The sequence below is a fragment of the Corvus brachyrhynchos genome, unplaced genomic scaffold (genome assembly GCF_000691975.1).
Source record: "Corvus brachyrhynchos isolate BGI_N302 unplaced genomic scaffold, ASM69197v1 scaffold21, whole genome shotgun sequence".
Classification (NCBI taxonomy): Eukaryota; Metazoa; Chordata; class Aves; order Passeriformes; family Corvidae; genus Corvus; species Corvus brachyrhynchos.
Genome location: NW_008236924.1, coordinates 4188954 through 4201293, shown reverse-complemented (window position 1 = coordinate 4201293; position 12340 = coordinate 4188954). Strand labels below are relative to the sequence as shown.

Sequence of the window (12340 nt, the reverse complement as noted above, 5' to 3'; positions counted from 1 at the left end):
TCCCCGCCCCCGGCGGCCCGGGACCCCTCCCCAGCACTGTACCCTGGGGAAGGGACACCTCCCGTCCCCCTCTACGGGCACTTTTTCTGTTTCTTGCCGGGAGGGGACCCAGGTGCTGTGCCTGGGGATACCCTGGAACTCCTCCTGGACCATCCCCTGGGGAGAGGACCCGAAAACCGGAGCTCTGCCTTGGCCGCATACCCTGAGATCGAGGTGCTCCTGCCTCCCCTGTTCCTCTTGCCAGGCCTGGCTCCCTCCCCTTTTCCCGGGGCAGCCCCTGCACTCTCCCTTCCCTTAGGTTTGCCCACCTGTGGCTGATCCCTTTCCCCAGAGCTCACCCCTGTCCCGCCTGGGATCCCCCATGCTTCTCCCCAGCTTGTCGAGTATCCCTGACCCCATCCTTGTAAATTTCCCTGCAGAGCCCTCCGTGCCCGAAGGCAACGGGTTGGGAAAGGGAAAGGAGCCTGGGTGGGTTCTGGGGCGAAGGTCGCTTTTCCCCCATGTACAGCGTGGAAAACATTTTCCTCCCCTGCCCTTGGAGTAGGGAGATGCTGCGGGCTGGACTCGAGGGCACTGGAGCAGGGAGCATCTCCCGAGAGCTCAGCAGCCTGTGCGGATGCGCCCGGCCATGCGTGGCCTCTGCAGTGCCCGTGTCCCCTCTGTGCGGAGCCAGCTCTATAAACGGATCAATCCTGTAAACAATTTCTCTCTCCCCGGGGCGCTGCCAGCCCTCATGTCCTGCTCACGGAGCATCAGCTGGGCCCTTCGTGCGGGGTCGAGCCGAGGGTCCGGGGATGCTATTTCCATGGAAGCGTGTGGTGCTGACCCGCCTGAGCACGGTGCGTCGTGCCTCTGCTTCCCGAGGTGGGGGGAGTTGTTTACGAAGCGACAGCCTGTGTCTCCAACGGCTCAGGAACTCATCCGGGGATGAGAGTCATTCATTTTTTTTGGCTTGGTTTTTTCGAGCATTTTTCAAGCTGTCACAGCTTGGCAGGTCTGTAGCTGCAGTGTCAAGATTTAGAATTATTCTGTCGGTAATTGCTTTCTGATTCATCAAAATGATAGATGAGAGGGAAAATGACAAATAATCACAAGTTGGGGGATCTTCAAGGATATCCCTAAAAATGTGACTGGAGAAGCATGGCATGTGCGAGTCCCTTGTCAGGAGGTCACCTTTGCTGTCAGAGCGTTTACAAAGAAATTCTCTTAAATTCAGAGTTGGAAAAAAATCTGGATAACTGCAAAATGAGTCTGTGAACTGGACTGCAAAGGTAATTTTAGATAATTCAGTCTCTGGCCTTTTTTTTTTTTTTTTTTTTGCTGGGTCTGAAAGCAGGTATCTTCCCCTCAGGCACTCACAACTATCCTTTCCAAGAGTCCTAAAAGCAAAATATGCTCAACTTCCCTGCCTGAAGAGGAGGTCTGTGCTCTGATGCATGTTTTCTTCTCTCAGCTATACCAGCTTGTCTAATAAAAGCTATTGCTGCTCTCCTACTCACAGCCTCAGACTAGCACAGCTACGAGTGATCTCTTACTTGTCTTGTTCCCTTAGTTACATTTTCAGAGACTCTCTTTGCCACAAGTCCCTTCATTTTCAGAAGCGTTGTGGGAGTTGTGTGGTTACATCTCTTACATCTCCTCTTTTCTCTCCTTTAAATGTTGAAGGTAGGTGACTCATCATAACTCCAGTTGATATTTCTCAGTGATCTCTTATTTAGCACAGAGCACCGAGCAGAAGATGTATTGCAGAGTCAGAGGAGAGATGGTGATACTGGAGTGGATTTAAAAAAAAAGAGAGAAAAAAAAAAGAGGCAGCACAGCAGTTGCTTGTTGCTGTTGCTTTTGTTGTGGGGGTAAGAAGGTTTATAGGCTGCCGCTCCAAAGCCTCAGTGACCCTGCGTGGGCCCTTCTGTGCTCCTCATGGCGTATGAGTGAGAGGTTTTCCAAAGATAAGGGAACGTTCTCCACCACCGTGGATGCCCTTCATGGGGGGCAGCTCACAGCAGCTGGGTGCAAGGCTTGGCTCATCTCCCTGAGCAGGGAGGACAAAGAGACCATTTGGAGCAAAAGATAAAAAAATAGGGAACGTATAGTGAGGATATTCCAACAACACTGGAGTTCAGCTTAGCTGGAGCTGAACAGCTCTGTTTTGCAAGAGCCAGTGCTTTACCAAAAGCAGTGCTTGTTTTTATTTTCCCCTCCTTTAATGGCTCCAAACTGACAGAGAGCAGGACTAAATTAGATATTAGGAAGAAATTCTTCCCTGTGAGGGTGGGGAGGCCCTGGCAGAGGTTGCCCAGAGAAGCTGTGGCTGCCCCCGGGATCCTTGGTAGTGTCCAAGGCCAGGTTGGACAGGGCTTGGAGCAGCGTGGGCTGGTGGAAAGTGTCCCTGCCCACGGCAGGGGTTTGGAATGCGATGATCTTTAAGGTCCCTTTCAACCCAAACCATTCTATGATTCCTTAACAGACAAACACTGGAGGACTGGAGTGGTCCTTGCAGTCACTTTGGCTCCATGGCTGCCCATTTGTGCAGCATTCTGCTTTCAGAGGGCTCAGCAAACCTTTGGTGCAAATCATGACTCACCAGGATAATCGCCTTTTGTCTCCGGGCGTGTGTGTGCATGTATTTGCAGAAGGAAGGCTGCAGATCGTAGGGAGGGAACGTGGTTATTCCTCACCTTGCTGCTCAGACTGTAGATGGAGCAGTGCATTGCTTTTCTCGGCGCTGATGGGGGTTTTGGCCTCCCTTAGTGTTTCTATACGCTGTGGCTGTTTGCAATTTTGTGGTGTTACAGAGAAGGGTTTGGCTCTATCCTGGGTGATGTAGGGTCTCTGTTGTATCTTCTCTTACTCTTATTTTAGATCTAGGCAGCACATCTGAGCTATTTCAGTGATCTTGAAGGAAGGCAGAGTAGTGCTGTGGAAGGACACTGGTCTGGGAACCGGCCAACTTAACTTGCATTTCCAGCTCTGCTGTTCCCTGATGTGGAACGAGGGGCTTGTTGTTCAACCTCTGTCTGCACATGTTTAATTGAACTTCAGCAGAGCTGGTCATGCTCAGCCTGCTTTGTAAGGCTCTTTTACATCACAGTTCAAGAAGCACTGAATGTTGTTGTCGAGGTACCAGGCAAACAGCAAGAACAGTCAGGAAAGGGGGATTTAACTCTGTGCCATCCTGCTGCTCTCCCTCACTGAGATCTCTTACCAATCCTCTCCTCTGAGCTCTTTTGGATCCAAGCAGCAAATGCTTGCTGTGCATCCCTCTCCATCAGTCTATGGGCTGCCAAGGGAAGGGATGCTGAAGTACCAGTTTGCATTGTGTGGGCACCTGCCCTCAATTGTGCCATGCACTCAGGTTTGCACTAATAACACTCAGCAGGTTCCTCGCTGCTTGTTAAGTGTCTTCGTTAATGCGGATGGTTTGGGCATGTCTGGATGGAGTTCTTCCGGAGGCTGCTGATCATTGAGAAATCCAGACTGCCAGATAAACCTGTTGTCTTGTTTCCAGCCTGCCTGCTGCCATTGCCTGTGTTTTCTGTCTGTAGTGCTGGAGCAGCCGTGCAGACGGCAGGACAGCATCCTTGAATGAACAATGCCTTTCCCCCTGGTTTTGTCGACTACAAAAGCTGACAAAGGGCTGTGCTGTGGTGATTTCTTGGACTGGTGGGCAAATATCAGCTTGATCCACTGCCACAGCCCGGTTTGTTTTGGTCAAGGTGTGGGGCTGAGGAGGGGAGGTTGTGTTGGAGGGTGGGAGACCTGCTGTGATGCTGTGGAGGAGTTTGCTGATGGGCTTTTAGAGGAAAGCCTCATTTCTTTGGAACAAGGCATTCAGAGTGGCTTTGGTCTGTGTTGCTCTTCCCCTGAAACTCCTTTTTAGCAATCAGCTGTAATAAAGTGTTCTTAACTAGATGAGTGGTGACTGGTGCATGTGGCTCCCAGTAACACTAAATCCACCACGCTTTGTAATAAGGTTTCAGTGCCTGGGGTCTTTTGCCTAAAAATAGCAAAAAAAAAGAAAAGACTGTTAGGGGAAATCTAAATCAGAAGGAAACAAATGGCTTTTAATCTTTCCCTGTGTTTCAGAGTGAAGGATGCCGAGGAAGAAGAAGCCTGCAGAGGGCCTGGAGTCTCAAGGTCAGGATGGGGAGGAAGAGGAGGAAGAGAAGAGGAACCCAGCCAATGCCAAGAAGAAGCGCAGTTTTGTGGATGCATTTATTGTTATATCTGACAGCGATGGAGAGGTCAGTGACGGGTTTGAGGTACCCAGAGCCTTTGCTGGGCCCTGCTGCTGCAGGACACTACCCGAGCAGCCCTCGCTGTCGTGCTGGGGTCAGGCTTTGCACAGAGGGTCTTGTGCCATTCCTTTTCTTACATACGAGATGAATCAAATCCTATTTGACTAGGAAATGAATGGTGTGCTTCGTGAGGGTGAGTTATGAGTCTGGGATTTGATAACCAAATCCTCTCAGAACTGAATCTGAAACGTAATTTAAAAGTAACCTTTCCTCAATCCCTTTACAAATCTTTTTTTCATAATTTTTATTTGATTGATTTCCAGCTAAACCTCAGCAACATGATTCTGTATTATGTGCAAATAGATAAGAAAATGATTCAGAACTCAGGCTTGTGAGTAGCTCAGAGACAGGCGGTGTCTGGTAAACTGGTTCTGAGTTACAGGAGCCTGAGTTTGTAACCCAGCTCCAAAGGGTGTAAAGGTGAATGTGGCGTGGGAGTGCCTGGCTAAGGCATCAAGGCTCAGATCCCTGATCCCCAGTGTCGGCTTATGCACATCAGCATTACTTTCAAGATTGAAATGTCTGTGTTGGTTACACAGGCGATGGGATGAGCACGGGAACTCCTGCCTGGGGGAAACCCAGAGCCCTGAGAACCTGTGCCTGACTTAGTGAGGTACATGAGAGGAAATTATTACAATCAGGTTTTTTATGTGTGACTCTTAAGGCTTTGCTCTGTCTTGGTGGTGATTGGGGATCCTAAGCTGCTTTTTGTAATTCCACCATTTTCAAAAGCATTTCAGTTTGCTCTCAAGCTGTAGATCTTAAATCAGGTCCCTTTTGCTCCCACATCTGCAGTGTGCTGCTTTCCAATAAGGCGATTACCATGAGGAGGGGAATATCACTAGAAATAAACAGTAAGAAGCTGTAGGGCAAACGATATTGGATGTTTTTTCTTCACATTGTCTGAATTCTTTCCCATTGGGAAATTCCCTGAAAGAAATGGAACATATGGCAGTAATAGTTCAGTGGGGTTAAACCCTTAGCTCTGCAATATGCTAAGTTAACTTCAGATGTTGCTGCATCACTGGCCTTTATTGTGAAACCTATAAGGAAAAAAGAAATCAGCAGCTATAAGAGCTGCTGCAGTACATAAAAGATCAGGACCTGTTATTGTCTGCAATTATTCATCTCAATGTGCACGTATCTGAAAAAGAGGAAACAAACGTCTCTTAAAACACATCTATAAAAAGGTTAGGCTCCCTCACTGTTCTGTAAGTTTGTCTATAAACAATAAATTCTGATGGCATAATCGGTCATATTACAGAAAAGGATATGCTCAGAGAGGCCGTTAAAGAGCCAATTAGGTTCTGTTTAAGTGACAACAGTTCAGTCAGTTGAATGAGTGGATTTATTCAGTTCAGTCTCTTTCTGTGAGTCATCAGCTTCCAGATCCACTGCCACAGTCTCTTGTCGTGTTGGTTTCTGCAAAATCAAACGCAAAACTGATTTACTTGGGATCTCAAAAAAATAACTGTCTGCCTTCTGTAACTGTCTCCGCTCTTCTGTGTACATCAAGTTGAATTTCAATTTTGAACGTTGTAACTGTTGTTCTTGCTCTGGTAAGACCTTGTGAGTTCGAGAAGAGGTGTGGGAAGCTCAGATCAATAGCAATTTTAGAGAACAATACATTCTCAATTAATCTTGCATCTGTTAGGACATGGTTCCTTATGAATCAAAAGCTACAAGGACAATTTGGGCATCATTGATTCGATGGCTTTCTTCCTTGGCAGTCTCTTGGCAGGTATCTATAGAACAAGTCCCTAGTTCTGCTTCCAGACCAGCAGATCTTGTAGCAGCTGCACCTGGAAAGCCTCCAGCTTCTCACTTTTGATGATCTTTGGCAGACTGCCTCTCCCAGGAATTTTTCAGTCATGCTGGATTATCAAGCTCATCCATGTTATTTTGCCAAGTTCCCTTTCTTTGCTCATGTCTATGCTGTGGCATCTGCAGAGCTGCATCAGAAAAAAGTTTTCTGGATGTGAGGCTTTCTGATGTCTGCATATCATCCTGCATTCGGGGAACAGTTCTCTTTTTTTGGAAAGGGTCAGACAAAATAAGAACAGTCTCTCTGGCTCTGTGGAAACCAGAGGAGTTGACCTTCTTTGTGCAGACTGTGTCTGTGAAAATGCAGACGTGCTGAATGAGTAGAGTGGTTCCCATCTCCCCTGGCTGTTTAATCCCACAGGGAATTGGTTGCCTGTGCCAGAAGATGGCTGTTCATTCACAAATACACAACATTGCAAGTAGTGCCCAACAATGCCCTCTCTGAGCATGACAATTCCTGGTCTCCTGAACCTCCTGCTTGAATTAGGCTGTTGGTAAAGACCCCTGAAGCCACATCTGAAAGATGACTGTTCCTCAGCATGAGGCCTGGCCAAGCATGAACTCTGAGCACAGCCCAAAAGTTTTGTTGACCTGTTAGACTGATCTGCAGCCATTAGTGCAGCTGATCTTCAAATGCTGCTGATCTGGTCTGGGACCTTTTGGAAGGGTCTTTTTCCTGGGTAGATCCTTTGGGAGCTTTGAGAGTACCTGCCTGCACTTACAAAGTTGGCATCAAGTCTCACAAGCTCTTTCTGCCAGACCCATCAGCTCTGCCAGCCCTCGGGGAACATATGACAAGACTCCAGGGTGATGGTGCCGTCTATTTCTGCATGGCCTGTCTTCCCTTTGGTGTGGAACATCCCTTTGCCTGAGTGTTCTGTGTTTGGAGATACTCACAGTCAGGGTAATCAACAGCATGTGTTGATGTTCCAGATCAGATTTTGGCTGTGGTGCAGAGGGAGGTGTGTTGAAACCCCCAGCCACTGCCCTATCCTGTTTCCATCAGCTGTGACAGTGGGCACTCACCTCAGGACCAGGCATGGCCTGAGGGACATCTTGCTGTGGAGAAGATGGCCCTGGAAATGTCACAGCCAGAATGGCAGTGCCCACCTGTCATAGCTGAATCCCATCCAGTAGCTGAGTGCCAGGCAGCTGCTTGCTCACTCCCACCCCATGGTGGGGAGGAGAATTGTGGGGAAAAAAGTAAATCTCATGGGTTGAGATAAGAACAGCTTAATAATTGAAACAAGATAAAATATAATAATACTATTAATAATCCTAACGATAATATCAAGAATAATTGTAATGAAAAAAAAGGAGAGAGGAACTGCTTTTTATCAGGAACTGTAGTGATGGGACAAAGAGGAATGGGTTCAAACTGAAAGGGGAGAAATTTATGTTAGATATATGGAAGAAATTCTTTACTGTGAGGGTTGTGAGGCACTAGAACAGGATGCCCGGAGAGGCTGTGGATGCCTCATCCCTGCCAGTGTTCAAGGCCAGGCAGTGAGCAACCTGGCCTCGTGGGAGGTACTCATGGCAGGAGGGTTGGAATGAGATGATCTTTAAGGTCCCTTCCAACCCAAACCTTTCCATGATTCTATGAGTAAAACCCAAGAGAAACCAGTGCCACAATGCAGTTGCTCACCACCCACTCACCGATGCCCATCCAGTCCCTGAGCAGCAGTCGGTGTTTCCCAGCCAATTCCCCCCTGTTTCCACACTGGCCATGAGGTTCTGTGGCATGGAACATCCCTTTGCCCAGTTCCCCCAGCTCCTTGTGCACCTGCTCACTGTCAGAGCACAGGAAACTGAAAAGTCCTTGATTTAGAGTAAGCACTGCTTGGCACCAACTAAACCATTGGTGTGCCATCAACGTTATTCTCGTACTAAATCCAAAACACAGCACTGCACCAGCTACTAGGAATAAAATTAACTCAATCCCAGGACACCACCTCACTCACACCACTGACCATCCGAGCGAAGCAGAGCCACGTGGGAGTATTGCTGCAGTGCCCTGCTGTCTCCATGGGCTCTGCTGGTGCCAAGGGACCCGGTGCCTCCATCTCCCAGAGGAGAATGCAATGTGAGTTGGTTCTGGAGGAGGCTTCGTGGCTCTGCTGAGCTCACTTGATGAAAATCAGACTGATCTGAATCCAGGCTCCTCACAGACGAGTAAAAGCCCTTTTTCCTACAGAGTTCTCTCCTCTTGTGTCAGGAACTGCGTATCCTGGCACGATCCCCGTTGTGTCTTGTTGTTCATCTCCACTTCCAGCAGGTTTGTTCTAATGAGCTGAAAGAGCAAAGCTGAAACAGATTCTGAACTGAAGTCAGAGACTAATAAAGTAGGGTGTGATATTAATTTCAGCAGCAGCCTTGGCAAGAGCCAAACATGGCAATTCCAACATCTAATTGGCTTTTAAAAATAAATTAGTCTGGTTTTCATCTGCATATTTCCCATGCAGGACGTGTGGTGTTTGGCTGTACCCTATTGTTAGATGGTCCCAACTGCTGTTGAGCAGTAAAATTACCCAGACCTTTTGACTTTGCAGTCTGCACTGTTAGGGGTGGAGACATTCTACTGAAGCCTTTCCTTCCCTGAGTCAGTAGAAGCTGATTTCTGTGGTTTATCATGTGGATTTGAGGGAGCAGGATGTGGGATGCTGGCTACTGGCTTCCATTTATGGGCTTTTAGGAACGAGTGGAGCTGTATCTGTTTCTGCTGGCAGAGTCAGGTTCTCTTAAGTATGTGCAAAAGCATTTTTAAAATGGGAATTTGATTTCCTGCTGTCTGGTGAAACCAAGCAGGTTACAAAAACAAGGAAGAAGAACAGTGGCTGCCTTCCACTAGATGTGTAAGGAACTTTGGAAACCTGTCTATTTCTTGATCTGTGTACAGTGCTGACAGTGAAATTGCTCATAAGAGAGCATCATAAATTAAAGTGCAGAGCCTGACACACAGGAAGAGAATTTGGGTTCCTTCTGGCCGTTATGCCTTGAATTGACGGCAGAGGAGGAGGGATGCTCTCCAGGCTGGCACTGAGCAGAGGTGTGCAGTTCCTACCTCGCCTCCACTATAATAATTAGTTTCCCTTGGAAGATATGTGTTGGAGATGACCTTGTAACTGAGAGTATTGGCTGCAGTTTGGGAATATTTTAATTGATTAAGATTATTTTTGGACTAGTGATCTTATTAGAAAGGCAGTTGGTTGAGTGGCCCCTTGAGTTCCTATTATCCTTGTAGATAGATGAGCATTAAAAGGTTGGGTCAGGAAGAGCAAGCCCTGTTGTCTTCTTTGAATTTTCTTGGCCCCTTCTGTTTCTACCATCCACTCCTGCATATGCAGAGCACTCTGGGGCCTGCAGGGCTCTCTCTCAGCAGAGGTACAAACAGCCATAAATCCTAATTAAAAGGTATGTTTTATTTTCTGGGTTTAAAAATAAAGAAGATTTAAGAATTCTTGGAATTGAGATGTGTGTATATATTTTGGCCCATCAGGATTAATTGGATTTGCTTCAGCAGTTCACTGTACCGTGGCTGTTCAGTAGAATGCTGCTGAGCAATTTAAACATCTTTCTCAAATGTATGAGGTTCATACAACACGTGTCCTGCAGTAATTTTGCTCCTGCCACTGATGTAAATGTCGAGATTCTTCAGGACCAGCACAGGGAACCGAGGCACATACTCGGCTGTGCTGTGGGTCCGGGCAGCGCGCCCGGCGCCGGGCACACTGTTCCCCTCGGAAGCCTTGGAGGTGTTTGAGCCCTGGGTTGTCCCGTGGTGTTGATGTGTGTTTTAAGTGTGTGTCTCTGTGCACAGAGCAGGCACTCCCAGCCACAGAAAGTTTGGTATGCTCATAAATCACATCCGTGCCCTGGAAGAGAGCTGCAGATGAGAGTGTCAGGGTTGACCTTCCAGCAAGTGCGGGAGTGATGAGGGGAAGATTGATGCCTAGAGAGAGGAGCTGGGGATTTACAGAGCCTGTTAGGATTAAATTGCCCCTGTTTTAAGCTGGCGTGGGTTTAGCATTGTTAGACAGGTTTTTGGGGGAGGGCAGGAGAGCTGTTGCTGAACCTCCTCCAGCATATAATCCTGGTGCAATCCTGATGCGATCCCATGGATTGTTCCCCATCCCATGAGGTGTGAGCAGCCCATGAGGTCAGCGTGGGGCTGGTGCTGCAAACCAACACAGGGCAGTTTGGAGTGGGAGATCCTGTGGCTTATGGAAAACTGTGGAGACAGGCACCATGCCAGGGCCCTGGAAGAGAGAGGATTTCACCTCTTGAGCAGGAGCTGGGCATCCATGTCCTAGGAAGAGAGACTCTGGATGTGAAGCAGCCTTTTGGAGACCCAGTGGCAGATCTTGGAAAGGGGGTGCCCAAACCAGTCTGTGTGGGGAAGAGGAGGAGTCAGTCACAGAAAAAGCCCTTAGGAGCAAGCATGAGTGTGTGTGTGGACTTGCCAAGCATGATTGCTGCTGTGTTGTGAGGTGATTCTCAAGTCAGTGGAAGTGAGGAATGGTGTAGGTATTAGGGCATGTAAAAGCTGTAATGTATTAGGGTTTCAGGAAACCACCTAATAATATGTCTTGCAAAATCTTAGTTAGATAAATAATTTAATTTGGTCTAGATAGCAGCATTCCTGGATTGAAATGCTGCTAAAAGACTGTCAATAAGAGCTGCTGATGAACAAAAGAGAGGCTCATCTGGGGGAGATGTAAAGCTGAGGCCAAGAGAATCAATATTAGGTCTGTGTGTGTTTTAACATCCTCATTAATGATCTGTAAGAGGGAGCAAGTGGTGTATATAGATTAATAAAATCTACAGATAACACTAAAGCCAGAGATATCTTCAACAAAACTGAGCACAGAGGTGCAGTCCAAAGAACTTCACAGATTCAGAAACATGGGCAAAGGACAAAAAAACCTGATGACACTCGAAAATAATCAATGTATCTGTTTGTGTTAAAGTAGCTCAAACCATGTGCCCCTCTTTGAACCCTCCTCCTGGCACAGGAGGTGGAATGAGGCACAAGTGTGTGGCCAACATGTCTCATGGGCGGCAAAACTCAGTGCAGCTGCAGAGGGAGCAGCGCAAAGCTCATCCTGGCCAAGCGTGGGTCTCTGCCTGAAACACTGGATTTGATTCTAATCCTACCTGATTTAGAGAGACAAATTGGAAAGGGTCCAGTGCCAGCCTTGGGTAATGTGTGCACCCTTGCCTAAGCCGTTAGGACAGCAGCTTGCAGAAATTTGTGTCATTTAAGCCTGTGCCCATTTGTGCTGCAGTCCTTGTGCTTAAAACAGCACACACTTAGATTGTTCATGGGAGTATTGTTCCAGGAAGCCTTGAGAGAAAAAGTTTCTCAAGTATTCAAGTTTCAAAAATGAAATACTTGTGGCAATATTGCCCAGAGAAGCTGTGGATGCCCCTGGAAGTGTTCAAGGCCAGGTTGGACGGGGCTCTGAGCACCCTGGTCTAGTGGAAGATGTCCTTGCCCATGGCAGGGGCTAGAAATGAGATGAGCTTTCAAGTCCTTTCCAACTCAAATCATTTCTTGATTCTTTGAATAAGATGAGATAATAGCATGAGGAGAAAATACAGCTGGCTCTCCTGCCCTTGGGGTGCATAGGTGTGGGTCTCCAAAAATGGCTAGCTAGTTTTGATCATCTGAAATTTCCTGGGCATAGTACTAGAAGCTGCATGGCAGGAAACAGTCCTGGCTTACAGGTGTGTGATGCTCAGTTACAAAAAGGTTCTATTTTCCTGTTTTGAGTGCTTACAAATATCAATGTTTTAGCAAGACCAAACAAATTCTCTCTAAAATTGTGGGTAGCAGGTGCAGTGCATGGTGGTGACTGGCATGAAGTCTATTGTCTCTCCTACTTCTCTGTTTATGTCAGTCTGTAACTCTTTTTGCTCGTTATGCTTATCACACAGCTTTTAATAGTTACAGAATGTGTTTGAATTACGTTTGAAATTCAAATTTCACTCAAATAGATGCTTGTTCTTGAACCAGTGTTTGCATCTGAGTAGTTGGGGGGAGGGGGCTGGTAGTATTTCTTACATATTGCATGCACTCACCATGTTCTTTTCCATTACAGCAGGAGTCAAAGGAAGAGAGTGGATTGCAAAAGAAGAGAACAAAGCAGCTGGATCGAACGAAGTTTGCTGCTAAAAGAAAAATTGCACGTAGGTCTCGATTGTGGGGCTGGGGA

General features: G+C 47.3%; 1 protein-coding gene across 6 annotated transcripts in view; it reads left to right on the top strand.

The window, feature by feature from the left end:
* The first annotated feature begins 44 nt into the window (after positions 1-44).
* The window catches only part of UIMC1 (ubiquitin interaction motif containing 1), a 39862-nt gene continuing 27566 nt past the window's right edge, over positions 45-12340 (top strand). For 4 of the 6 annotated variants that reach the window (XM_017728180.1, XM_008628977.2, XM_017728179.1 and 1 more), the window contains exons 1-3: positions 45-213; positions 4087-4244; positions 12227-12314. In XM_017728180.1, coding sequence (XP_017583669.1) covers positions 4095-4244; positions 12227-12314 — 238 coding nt within the window. In that variant the 5' untranslated portion in view covers positions 45-213; positions 4087-4094. The remainder of the gene's footprint in view (positions 214-4086; positions 4245-12226; positions 12315-12340) is intronic. The other 2 variants (XM_017728178.1, XM_017728177.1) reach the window with 2 other exon arrangements.